We start from the raw sequence: 14,309 nt of genomic DNA on the forward strand, positions 1-14,309 counted from the left end.
AATAACAATCATTACCTGATTCACCTCCACCCATCGTCGGCAAGAGATATGCAACGCCAATGCCACCGAACAGTCTATGACCAGCGAAATACCAAGTCGCAATGAATGCCGGACGATTTCATTAATTATTTAGTAAACATTGTATGATGCAAACAAGCTCAAAAATTTCAAATATAATAGTATATAAATAAAACTTTCAGGTATAAAAAATATAATCGTCTATGACATTAGTATGACATGATGACAGAAACAGACATAGATACATAGAACAAAACATACATGGAAGGTTTATAGAGCAGGCTCCAAGGGGATGTTCGTTTGCAAAAATAACGCACCTCATTCTGACTTCAGATATATATTTTATAGATCCCGGACACCATATAAACACATGTTGCCAACCAGTTTTGTGGTCCCCTTCCCCGCACCCTGGCAATCAAAAATCGCATACAAAGAAAAAAAATTTTTTTCATCAAACCATGCCGTGTGGGGTATCAAATAAAAGGGCTTACTGAGTAGTTCACGAATATATAGCATACTATAACATTTATTACACTTCCTCTAAGAATTTTTTTTGAAAGTTTACTAAAATGCTCGATTTTCGAGTTAACTTTAAACCACTATTGCTTGAGAAGTTATGAATCTATTTTAATCATTATTATTTTAAATAACTAACAATAGTCCATTGTATACAAAATAATAGTTAATACAGTCAAAAAGTTGCATGGGGGAGCGAGGGGAGCAATCAAAGATGGCGAGTTTCGATATTTCTCTCGTGGCCAAACGTTGTGTATAACTGTTGTTTTAGATATTTTTTCTACTCCTGCTTTCCTCCTCCCACTTTAATCTGTCAATTATATTGTCCCGCAATCAAATTCCACTCAGAAACCGAATTTTAAAAACCATATTGAAACATCGAAACTCGACATTTTTGATTGCTCCCCCGCTCCTACATGCAACTTTTTCACTGTACGAACTATTGGTTCGCAAACAATAGACTATTGTTAGTTATTTAAAATAATAATGATTAAAATATATTCATAACTTCTCAAGCAATAGTGGTTTAAAGTTAACTCGAAAATCGAGCATTTTAGTAAACTTTCATAAAAATTCTTAGAGGAAGTGTAAGAAATATTATAGTATGCCATATATTCGTGAACTACTCAGTAAGCACTTTCATTCGATACCCCACACGGCATGGTTTGATGAAAATTTGTTTTTTCTTTGTATGCGATTTTTGATTGCCAGGGTGCGGGAAAGGGGACCACAAAACTGGTTGGCAACATGTGTTTATATGGTGTCCGGGATCTATAAAATATATATCTGAAGTCAGAATGACGTGCGCTATTTTTGCAAACGAACATCCCCTTGGAGCCTGCTCTATTAAAGGTGCGACCACACCGCTGCTTAAAAAACGGTGACGGTACGGAATCGCAGTGATGCATCGTATCCAGGATACGGTTTTTACCACATGCTCCACAGACCGCTGCTCAAAACACGCATACGGTACGGAATCGCAGTGACGCCACGTATCCGTACACGACCGCATGCTCCCCACATCGTTGCTCAAAACACGCAGACGGTACGGAAACGCAGTGACTTTCGTATGGGGCACGTCGTGCGTTTCCGTGCCGTCGTTGTTGCGTCTCAAAAAGTAGTTTGTAGGTAAGTATTACCAATTTTCTAAATCGGACAAGTGTGACTATTCCTAAATTCTAGATTAGTTTTGCCTAAGTATATTTGCACTACCTAAGTACGCTACGTCAGTATCCCACGTACCAATTATTTCGTCAATTAATGTATTCATTATAATACGCATAATATACTTATTAGCATGTATAATTCTATATTCGTTTATTTTATTACCATTCATTTAACGCTACTATCGGGCACAGATCAATTATCATTCATTCATTTCATTCAATCCGTTCAGTCATTCACAATTACTATTTGAATGGAATTAAGCCATCATCATGTCGACAGAGATTCGATTTACGAAGCGGTTCCATTTAAAATTGAAATTGAGAAACGTTTTATGTTGAAATAATTTCGCAATTTACGTACCTATTGTGTAAGTATTAACTCTTTGATCAGAAATTATGGTATTGACAATACATTTCGAGCATTGATCTTTTTATGATTTGAGCAATTCTTTTTTTTCGCCACTTGCGAAATGTGATATTTTTGAAAAAAATAGTTATTTGTTATACAAGGGGGCAAAGTTGTATTTTAACGCCGAGTGTGGAATTGAAAAACGAGCAAGTGAGAGGATTCTATAGTTTAACCACGAGCGAAGCGAGTGGTTCAACTATAGAATCCTGAACTTGCGAGTTTTTTAACACACGAGAAGTAAAATACATTTGCACCCGAGTGTAACACAAAACTTTTCCCCTCACTATAGCGAGGAAACTACAACGCAAAAAATGCGTTTATCACTGCTTCCAGTAGTTCCACAGGTGGTAAATCATCTTTATTACTAGATTTTTTTTTATTTTTTTTTTTTATACTACGTCGGTGGCAAACAAGTATACGGTCCGCCTGATGTAAAGCGGTCACCGTAACCTATGGACGCCTGCAACTCAAACAGTGTCACATGCGCGTTGCCACCCCATTAGAAACTTGTACACTCCCTTTTGCTGTGTTAAGTACCTACACAGCAAAAAGGAGTGTACAAGTTCCAAGGAGGGTTCGGGTTGCCGACGACTCAAAGGACAATAGACGGAACAAGTTAGTTCCGTAAGTCCTCCCGTCATCAGTACACCGCACCCTCGTTGAGCTCTGGCAGCCTTACTCACCGGCAGGAACACAACACTATGAGCAGGGTCTAGTGCTATTTGGCTGCGGTCTTCTGTAAGGCGGAGGTACTTCCCCAGTTGGGCTCTGCTCTAGATTCGAGCGAGACGATATCCGCTGTGCTGTGCCCTACCACACAAAGCGGAATATCATTCGCTATGCCCTACCTCCTACTTTTATCAATTTTGAAGCAATAAATTTGACTTTATTCAAGGTCAAATTACTTTACCCACTAGTGGATAAAATGCGTTTTTACCCGCTGGTATTAAAGGACAAAACACGTGTTTCCGAGCTAGTGAGGAGAAAAAAATAATGTTATTTCTACTCAGAATCACTAGCTTTTTCAAACCTAGTAGTTAAAAAAATTGTCCCATACGATTGTTTCTTATTTTGTTACCATCATTTTCCATACATGTTGTGTGGGGTAACAAAAGAGGAAAGTAACAAAAATGTATGGAAATTCTGGGACACTTTTTATCTCCCAGTGAGATTGAAAGTACTCGTGATTCTGAGTACAATTGACCTAAAATTCCCTAAAAAAATCAAAATGAATGGCAAAAAATAAAAGAAATGCTCATTTAGGAAGCAAATTAGCAGACGGTTAGCCTGATGGTACCTAAAAGATTATCGCCATCCATGGCTTCCATGGCTGGCTGGGGCATGTGCATCGAATGCAACCATCTCGTTTGCCGCGGCGTGTCTTGCTTGGTGCCATAGCTGATGCCAAGAGAAACTTCGGCCGGCCAATGCTACGACAATATAGATTGCGCCAAACGAGACATGCACGCCTTTAACATCCCTCTTCACAAATGGGAAGAGCTTGCCGAGGACAGAGACAAGTGGCGTAAATTAGTATTCGGAGGACGTCAAATCCACGACGACGCTTAGTTTAGGGCACTAGCAAGGAAGCGAGCCTAGCGTTATCAGCGCGATACCTTTTCGCCACGGGCACACTACACTGCCAGAGTTTGTGGTCCTGTTTGACGCTCCCGGATTGGCTTACACAGCCACGAAAAATGCTGTCGCCCCGCCTGACACTTCTTGAATATTAGTCTGTTATAGACTTGAAGGCCAATGATGATAGGGCCGATTTTAGAATGTCGACCATTCGATATCGTCACTTTCGTTGAATATTAACTTCACTAACTAACGATTTAAATTCTACCACATTCTACTAACAGAATTGAAAAGGAGTGGTCATGACCTCTAGATTTAAAATTACTAGCCGTCCTTTTTTTTTTAAATAGTATTTAGTCGTTTTTCACAGACTTTCGAACGACGAAATCGATTTTATGTAGGTAGGCACAGTATACGGTTACCATGGACTGCCTAAGAAAGAATTTAAGTGAGAGTCGTATTACTTAGAAAGTGAATGAGTTAACGTTTGTTTACAATATAATATTGTGCCTAACTTCACTCCAAAGAAGCTGCTTCTATCCCTTTCTAAGTTTATCAATAGACGGAGAAAGAACTATAGGCGAATGCTACGCCTCTGGTGTTTACGTGATGGAACCAAAATCATAAGTAAATGTAATTTACCTATCGAAATCTGTCAACATTGGGTCTACTGCGAATTCCGAAATATACGCATTGCGGGATTCTTCCTCTTTCTCTTTATTTTAATATCACGATATCACGTCAATACACATTTTGAAAAAATAAATTTGTGGCATCATCAGTGTAGGTGGGTAGTTCATCATCATCATTCGCCTGCCCTTATCCCATTCATTTGGGGTCGGCGCAGCATGTCTTCCGCTTCCATACTTCCCTATCATCCGTCATTTCATCATTCACTTGCTTTCGCTTCATATCATCTCTCACGCAAGCCATCCACCTTTTCCTCGGTTTTCCTCTCCCGTTACTTCCTTCCACACTCATTCGCAATGCCTTTCTCGTCACATGACTTTCATCCCTTCGCATCACATGCCCATACCATGCCAGATGATTAGCTCTTACTTTTTCTACTATCGGTGCAACTTTCAGGCTTCCTCTTATATACTCATTCTTTATCTTATCCATCCTTGTCACGCCACACATCCATCTTAACATTCTCATCTCTGTTACATGCAATCTGTTTTCATCCATCACCTTTAGGGCCCAGCACTCTGATCCATACATGACGACAGGTCTGATGATGGATTTATAAATTTTACCCTTCAATCGAAGAGGCATCCGGGCGTCGCAAGTAGTTCCCGTAACCTGTCGCCATTTCATCCACCCTGTGCTAATCCGGTTTTTCACGTCCCGATCGATATCGCCATCGCACTGTACGAGCGAACCAAGGTACTTGAAGTCGGAGCAGACCGGCAATAAAGTGCCATCGAGTTCTATGGCAGCAAACTAGAGAGACCGCCGAAATCACAGAACATATGTTCTGTTTTAGATCTGCTGATTTTCAAGCCAACATTCTCCAGCCTTTGCCGCCATGTCTCGAGTCTGCTCTGTACCTCGTGTCCGTCTTCACCGACAAGCACGATGTCATCGGCGAAAAGCATACACCAGGGTACCTCCTCCTGTATGTCCGACGACAAGGCGTCCATAATAAGCAGGAAGAGGTACGGGCTTAGAGCCGATCCCTGATGCAAGCCCACCGCGACACTGAACCTGTCGGTGGTGCCGGCAGCTGACCGGACGCGTGTACAACATTGGCTGTACATTGACCGAATTAGCTCCACATACTTCCCAGGCACGCATTTCTCTTTCAGAGCCCACCACAAAACCTCTCGGGGTACGCGATCGTATGCTTTTCCGAGGTCAACAAACACCATATGCAAGTTCTTTTTTGCACGTCTGTATTTTTCGCACAATTGGCGAAGTGCAAAAATGGCGTCTGTTGTACTTCTCCCCGGCATAAACCCGAACTGGTTTTGTGTTATATTACTCTCTTCTCTCAGGCGTCTCTCTATCACTTTTTCCCATACTTTCATGGTATGTGACATGAGCTTTATTCCTCTGTAGTTGTTGCATTCCTGTACATCCCCCTTGTCCCTGGTCCTACCGATTTTCCATTTTTCATACTTCTCACTGTCGTTCTTACCTCATCCATACATACATCTCTCACTGCACCCATATTTATCGGCTTGTGATGCAATACCCTGCTCCCATCATTTTCTTCATTCATCAACCTTTCAAAGTATCCTTTCCAACGTCCTCTTATATCATCATCTTTCGTTAGCACCTTCCCTACATCATCTTTCACACATTTTATGTGGGATATATCACGAGAACTTCATTCTCTAGCTTTGGCAAGACGATACAGTTGTTTTTCTCCTTTGGGACTGTCTAAGGAGTAATACAATTTGTCCTGTGCTGTTGATTTGGCAATAGCAACTGCACGTTTTGCCAACTTTTTACACTTTAAGTAGGCACTCCTTTTTATGACCTCTTCAGCCATTTCCTGTCCAGTTTTAACCTTCTGCCATGCTTTAAATGCCTGTTTTTTTTTCTTTTAATACATTCTATCAGAGATGGCGCTTTTATCTATTTTCTCTACTATAAGTTAAATACAGTTAATAATGGCTCATCATCATCACCAAAATCAGTACCTATACTTACCAATTTAATGTAAAATGATAACCAAGTGTTACTTATTTCTTGGTACCATTGGCAACGCTGTTAGCAGTACATTTGTAATCCTTATTACAAGGGCATAACGTCTAGCGATGGTTAGCTAAGAGTGTTGCTGTTAGTACTTACTGGTATATATTTTACTTAAATTTTCAAACTTTAGTAATCAATACTTTAGTTATATTTATTTTATATTGACTTGAGTCGTATGTTTGAAATGGGCATTTTCTCGAAAAGAATCACCAAAAACATTTTTTTGAAGTTAGGCCCTTTCGATCTAGGATAGAAAACGAGACAAAAAAATGGTCACAAAATTTTCTATTATTTTATTTATTTTGCATAGGTACTTTTCACTTTGTAACTGCTGAACAACGTGTTTAAAAAATAGAAACGAAGTGGATAAAATAAATTTGGGACGCATTTTTTCTGCCTACGCATGGGCTCGTGATTCTGAGTAGGAAAAACATTAACTTTACGTAATTTGGAAAAATAAGTTTTTGAATCTTTTTTAGCGAAAATGCCCAAATAGTGTTTTTTTTTGTTTCATGATTAGGGTTGGTCTCATAGTGGAAAGTTGTTCAAGGATTAAACTTGAAATGACATACTACACAAATAGGTTTTGGACAGAAAAAATAATGACCTCCAATATTGAATGCATTAATACCAAAATGGAACTACTTAACACAATTTATTAACTAACTATATAAAATAATTACAAACAAAAGTCTACTTCAAAGCTGCCCCCTTCGCTTTTAACCTGTTGTTCAATATTCTTTGTCTCTCTTCCTCTTTAGCTTTCTGAATGTTCTGGTATCTCTGTTTAGCGAAGTCCAGTTCTGAGCTGAGCTGAACTATCCGGGATGCATAATCTTGTTGCTTTTCCATGCGGAGTTTTTGTTTATGCTGAAAAAAAAAATATCAACAGTAGTCACTTGGTCTTGGTAAAACTGCATTTTTTTTTTTTTAATTGGAATTTCTTTGAGTCGGGCGGGTTAAGCGCCCTTTACTCGTTACGGGACGGGGCGCCTATACACCCGAGTGTATAGGGCTAGGTAAAACTGCATGTGGAATTTCAGATAGTTAAACTGCCGGATAATATTTTGTATGATGATGGCATGTATACACCTTGTTTTTTTGTTTTCCGTTAAATTCTACATGTCGTTAGGTTCGTTATCAGGAACCACCCTGTATATCACTTTTAGTTAAATTTGCAAAAAAATTTTTTCATCCTTTTCATCAATGAATTAATTAGTTTGAGAGACCCTTAAGAATAATATTCAAGTTAGTGTCAAGTGATTGACGGCACATGTCAAAACAAATAACATTGGGAAGTGGTAAAGGCTGTCACACAAGTGTTGAGTAATTATTTTTATTTTTTTAATAACTCTGTAACCGTAAGAGTTAAGACGCTAGTTTCTTAGAAAAAATAAATGTATTTGGTCTAAAGAACAATCCCTTGAAGTTAACGGAATTCAATAAAAACAGGGTGTATAGGAAAGAAAAACTTTTGAGTAGGTTTGAGTTCTTCCATGTTCAATCAGTAATTAACATGTTTGCTGAGGTACTGGATCTGAAGACCTTCTACATAGAATAGTTAATTATGACTGCTTTCCATCAGACAGACCGTATGCTTGTTTGCCACCAATGTAGTATTAAAAAAACTTAATTGCTCCAGCTAAAGTGCTAATGTGTTACTGTTAGCAAGGAAAATCATGTTATTAAAACATACTTATTTCTCTAACTCAGTTGGTCTCCAACAAGGGGCAAGTGCCACCATGTAGTTGAAGTGATCCTTGTGGCTACTACAAGTCTAAACTTAAAAAAGCTATCTATCTCTATCTATCACCTCTTTCCCGTCTCTCTAAGACAGGGACACATAGAAAATACTCATATTCGAATACAAATTTACCAGCAAAGGTGTAGGTCGGCCATCCAAGAAAGTATAATCCGGTCCATCAGTAAGGATGCCCTCGGCGTTTCGGTTTACGGGCAAACCTTTGCTGACACGCCATTGCTTTATTTCCAGTGCTGAAGTGCAGCTAAAACTGCGGTTTAGGACTGAAATTTTGAAAATATAATAATCAACATTTTTTAGTTAAAAATAAACGTCTAATAACATCAGAACACGATGATGGGTAAAGTAAATGGACTTACATGCGAGTGGGAGATTTAATGACGCCTTTTTAGTTAAGATATTCATTTTGGAAGCTTGGTAAATCGTAACGCTTGGATAATTTGTATTAAATTATAACCTCAAATATGACATGTTATGACACTTATGACATTAGCGCGTTTGACATTTCTAGTATCTAGTGATGTCCAACAAACGGAACTGTAATCTATGGGGCAAAGAATGGGGCCGCAAAATCATGAGGTATTTCCAAATACTATATAAACTCGAGTTAATACGTGCAGCTTCTGACGTTTCCCATACAATGGAGCGGCAACAATTTTACTAGCGCCATCTAGCGGTACGAGTTGTTCAATGTAGTTTGTCAGACTTTTATTTTAGTAAATTAAAATAGAAAATGCGATTACTTGATCTACTTTAACATTTTTAGACGTAATAAAACAAAAAAATAAGAATGTGTGACTTTTTTTAATTTTATACTGAATGAACTAAACTATTTTGATCAACTCATGCCGCTAGGGGCGCTAGTATCGCATTTTGCCAACTTTAGTAATAGTAATAGTTTATTGCTTCCACATTGGTTTTTTTACAGATGTTCTTAATTCTAAGATTGGATCACAATATGGCACCCTGTATATAACTGTATTCTTACATAAATTGTTTTAGTTATGGCAGATATCTATTACTTTCAAAATATTCTTGTAAAGAATAAAAACAATTACTTATTAAATAGTTTTTCAGTAAGCTTATGAATTTATCATATTTTTGCTCTCTAGCTATTTGATTTGGCAGACTATTGAAAATTCGTATTGACATGCTATAGGGCACCTTAGGGCTTTGGTATAGGGCTTTGGCACCAAGCTGCACGTATTAACTCGTAGAGTTTACATCACAGATGTCATATATACCATAGATCAAGCAAACGTATCTACTTATCGTGTCAAATGAACTCAGTGAAATCCACTGAGTTGTCCGTCTTTACTCGCAGCTTGCAGCTTTCGGGCGTCAATTTTTGTAAGTTGAAGTCAACCAAAACATAAAAAATGCCTCGTTACGTGATATTCAATTGCAACAACACAAAAATTATGAACAATCAAGAGCCTGAGGCATATTTAAAATTACAGGCAAGAATCAAAATTAAGTTCTGTGGTTTACATAGTATTTGGTATTTCATATCGGGAATCGGAAATATTTTACAGCGTTACAAAAAACTTAATCTGCTTGTGAAAAAAAATTAAAATTAATTTTCCGCTTCATTCTAATCATACCAAAAAAAATTACAAAAAAATCTCGATACTTTTCGATTCGAACATCACTAACTGCAGTCGTTACTTTCCAATTTACGCTGTCCTATATTTTCTGCACAATGGAAGTCGAATAAGAAAGAACACATTCAAACAGTTTTCATTGGTCGATTTGGTATCTGTCAAACTTGATAGCCAATCGTGTTAAAGTTTTGTGACAGCTGAAAATTGTACGCCAATCAAATTCCGTAGAAAATGCTAGGAGGTTGGTACGTCATGTCATTCATGAAAATAAGTGAAATCATAATTCATACGTCATAAAAACGCGAGCTCCAGTCAGTATCATTTTTATGAAGGCCGTGGTGAATTCTCCGCAGTGAATTTGTTTTACTCTTGCTTTTCGAAGTAAACAAATAGTCGTGTATACGTGTTTGTGTAGTTTAGTGTTTGAGGAAATCGTAAAAGGTATGTTTCCTTCAATGGCGTATTACCTAAACCGAAATGTGTAGTGTTTTGAAAACAGATCGATCGAGGAGTGCGCCGCTAAGTCTAGTATATTCTAGAGCTCTTTTCGCTTTCTCCACTTGAAATTAAAGTGGAACTACTCTCTCTTGTAATGTTTTGAAGTGATCTTTACTATAATAAGGTTCTGACCTGTTGTATAAAATGATCTGCCGAAATGTTTAATAATGAATTTCGTGTATTGCATCATGTTAAAATATAGATTTTTCGGTAGTTATATACGGCAAGGTCGTCAAGGTTTGTTTTAAACCTTTGAATTGTATTGTTTATTTGTCAAAACTTTTTTTTTTAATAAATAAATATTATAGGACATTCTTACACAGATTGACTGAGTTCCATGGTAAGCTCAAGAAGGCTTGAATACTATTAAAGTATTTTCTGTCCAGGATTTACTAGATAAACAGTTGAGGATAATATTGAATGGTGCAAGTTTCGATCTAATTGTTATTGTTTTCCAGTAGTTTTTTAACTGTAATCATCTGTGCAATTTTCCTTTTCTAGAACTTTGATAGAAAAGGAGAGGATCTTCAATAAAGATCAATATTGACATTATCTCCTCTGCAGTACCCGGTATCTTATTTATACAACAATATTTATTTACAGAAAACCCGAGGCTTGTGTAAGTGCTCCAAAACGCATTCCGACAAGCTAAACCCCAACCAACAGCCAAATTACAACACCATGTGTATGTATACCTTTATATTTACTTTTTTCTTAATAGCTCTTCTTTTTTTTCTGCAGCCAGTAGTGGGAAATGTGGCAGAATCCAGGAGTGTATCCGGGAGGTCTTTATTCAAATATTATAAATGTTACACTTTGTCTATGCCAGTGCATGAAAAAAAAAGCTTTAATAGGAGCATAGAGCTTTCAAACTTTTTTTGAATAATGTTTTAATTAAATACTTAGGTATCAAAATACTTTTTTCATGCATTGGATAATTTTAATTGTACACCTTATCTGTCCCTGGCATGCTAATCTGTGATGTCAAATCCTGTGTAAATAGCTACTAAAACAGCTATTTAGAACTTAAATTAATTAAAATCAGTTAATCCTCATTATGAAACATGAGTCATACAATACACAAGACAATATTTGCACAAGGTTGGTTAAAACTTACATAATGGCACTTTCACATTGCACATCTAGACACACTTTATTCTATCTATCTATTTAGCCTTTTCTTCTGAACGTGGTGTTTGTGATTGTTTGTTTAGATGAAGTCGCGTAGTTCAGTGTGCCTGTTGGCATAGGCCTCCTCCAGCTCTTTCCAGTATTTCCTCTGCCTGGCCAGTCTAGTCCAGAAAGGCCCTACAGTGGTTATAATTTCGTCCTCCCATCGTTTGAGTGGTGGGCGTTGAGCTCTTGAACCATCTCTGGGGTGCCACATGAGGACTTTTTGACTCCATTTTTCGGTCTTACATCTTACAGTGTGGCCGGCCCACCTCCATTTCTGCATGTCTATGTGAGTGAGGATGTCTCTAACTTTGGTTCTTTCCCTTATGTCGATGTTACGGCATTTATCCTTCAGTTTTACACCCAACATACTTTATTAAGACCTATTAAATAATTTATCAAATAAATTCTTAGATTGGCAGCGAAAATTAACCTAGTAAGTCCCAACATACAAATTATAATAGAGTTCTGAACTCTTCACACAGTATTGACGTCAATAGAATCAAGTTTGGTTTTCATACAAAGTTCTTTGTAAGAATTTTAGATAGAATGACTTTGCTTTTAGTGACAAATGGATTACTATGACCTAAATGAGCAATTCATCTGCACATATATAACTCCATATAGAGAGAGCTCAACGAGGGTGCGGTGTGCTGATGACGGGAGGACTTACGGAACTAACTTGTTCCGTCTATTGTCCTTTGAGTCGTCGGCAACCCGAACCCTCCTTAGAACTTGTACATTCCTTTTTGCTGTGTACTTAACACAGCAAAAGGGAGTGTAAAAGTTTCTAATAGGGTGGCAACGCGCTTGTGACACTGTTTGAGTTGCAGGCGTCCATAGGTTACGGTGACCGCTTTACATCAGGCGGGCCGTATGCTTGTTTGCCACCGACGTAGTATAAAAAAAAAAAGAAGAGATAAAGTCTAAGAAAAAACGTACCTCACTCAGAACCATACAGAAAAAGGTACGGTGGCCTAGATGGCATTACACCTTTGGGGTACACTCAGCTAGATGGCGCTAATATTTATATTTGACATTTTAACACATATAAGCTAAGAATACGGGCCAAATTGTCAAATCTGAGGTTCAAAAGTTTTAAGCCTGTGTCAAGAGATGGCAGTCTATGCACTGTGATGACACATTTTACTTCAACAGTAACTCTCTATAATACTCGATCCTCTTCGGTTACAGGTTGTGTTTGCAAATTGTTTAAAATTGCTACTCAAAGTTATCAGTAATCAGTAACTGTATCCCATAATCCCACACATGTTTCTTTTCATTAAGGGGCTGACAACACCCAATTGAGCAAAATTGATGTTACTTGCGCAGTTTTTAAAGACAAACTGTTAGTTTTAGTAAGGCAAGTAAATTATATGTTATTATCCATTATATTTCAACGAATACTCAATACACAATTTAATGAAATCGGCTCGATAGAAAAAAATTGCAAAGATTGGTCTCGAATTCGTCATTAAACGGTTCTATGGCGTTCAATTATTCACTTAGTTGTCTTTAGTTAAAATTACAATAGTAAAAATATTCATATCTAAAACTCTAACGAAACATATTGCACAAATAATGCATCTTTCTATTTTATTTTAATATTTTTCCGCACTTTTCGTACCTAGCCGCCCTTTTTTAGTGACATCGCGCTCTCACTTACTCCCATACGAATAGACAGTGTACGCTAACGTCAAGGCCCTTGGGTGTTGTCAGCGTCTTAAGAGAAAAAGATAAGAGTTTTTATCGGTGGTGATGAAATGTATCCATATTTCTTAGTGCTTAGGGTCTAAAATGACATAGCAAGATATGTAGTGACTGGTACGATACGAGTATGATACATTTATTATGGAGTATGTATGATTCATGCTTTTAAACAGGAATTCCCTCGTTATTTTCTATTACGTTTCTATAAGCTGTGACATCAGTACCGTCTGTCTGTCACAAGATGCATGGAGTGCAACCAACTTGGCCTAGATATTACATAGTATAATCACAAGTTTTTCAATGTTCGTATTCGACCGAATAGTTCGGTTGCGTTGCCGAATATTTACCGAATAAACAAAGTAAATAACTAATGAAAATCTTACGTATTCCATTAGATAATAACTCCTAGTTTATTAGCTTTCAAGGAACTGCTTAAAAGAGAGAAACCTATGCGTCAAAATATATTAAAATACATTTGTTTTGTAAAAAAGTTAAAATCGTAGTTTAAGAGTTGAGTTCAGAGTTGTTTTAATTAAGTTTCAATTATCCACTAAATCATAAAAACATAGTTGTAGTAACATATGTAACCATTATCAATCATTTAATAGTTTTAATGAACATCCTCTTTAAAAATATGGCGTAACCGAATATTCGGCCGAATGTTCGGTTCGGTAAGAGCTGAACCGAATGTTCGGCCGAATATTCGTATTCGGCAAAGTCCATATTCGGCCCATCTCTAATCTGAGTCTTATTTGGCGGTATTTGCTAGCCCTATTAACCTCAGTAAGAAAACTATTTTTATCAGTGGAAACTAGTGGCTATTTAATAGTTCATATCATACAAGGGCCTTTTTTTTCAAAGTTGTCCAACCCCACTTTTTTTGGGTTTGGAAATTTTGATAAAGTTACCATTCAGAATCATGAGCTCTTTCAATCCTAATAGGAGAAAAAAAAATCCCAAGGTTTTTCCCATGGTTTTTTCCCATTCCGTTACCATTTTTTCACACATTTTGTATGGCGGTAACGGAGTGGAAGGTTTGAAAAATGTATGGAAAACTTGGGACATTTATTTCTTCCTCGAAGGAAGGATCGAAAGACCTTGCGATTCTGAGTATGAATCGCGTAAAAAATACTCATGTTACAAAAAGTGGGGTGGACAACTTTGAAAAAAAA

At 37.4% G+C, this 14,309-nt stretch overlaps 2 protein-coding genes across 3 annotated transcripts in view; one reads left to right on the forward strand and one right to left on the reverse strand.

The window, feature by feature from the left end:
• Positions 1-7,028: 7,028 nt before the first annotated feature.
• Positions 7,029-8,728, reverse strand: LOC125231609 (39S ribosomal protein L52, mitochondrial). Its single transcript, XM_048137073.1, has 3 exons — positions 8,512-8,728; positions 8,267-8,415; positions 7,029-7,260 (listed from the first exon to the last, which is right to left on the reverse strand). The coding sequence occupies exons 1-3, from the start codon at positions 8,555-8,557 to the stop codon at positions 7,084-7,086; spliced, it is 372 nt and encodes a 123-aa protein (XP_047993030.1). The 5' UTR covers positions 8,558-8,728; the 3' UTR covers positions 7,029-7,083.
• A 1,329-nt stretch (positions 8,729-10,057) lies between these two features.
• The window catches only part of LOC125231607 (protein lifeguard 1-like), a 34,641-nt gene continuing 30,389 nt past the window's right edge, over positions 10,058-14,309 (forward strand). Inside the window, exons 1-3 of one of the 2 annotated variants that reach the window (XM_048137069.1) lie at positions 10,058-10,197; positions 10,858-10,873; positions 10,996-11,039. In XM_048137069.1, the coding sequence (XP_047993026.1) occupies positions 11,009-11,039 (31 nt within the window). In that variant the 5' untranslated portion in view covers positions 10,058-10,197; positions 10,858-10,873; positions 10,996-11,008. Of the gene's footprint in view, positions 10,198-10,857; positions 10,940-10,995; positions 11,040-14,309 lie in introns of both variants that reach the window. The other variant, XM_048137071.1, reaches the window with a different exon arrangement.

This window comes from Leguminivora glycinivorella, chromosome 12 (assembly GCF_023078275.1).
Source record: "Leguminivora glycinivorella isolate SPB_JAAS2020 chromosome 12, LegGlyc_1.1, whole genome shotgun sequence".
Taxonomy (NCBI): Eukaryota; Metazoa; Arthropoda; class Insecta; order Lepidoptera; family Tortricidae; genus Leguminivora; species Leguminivora glycinivorella.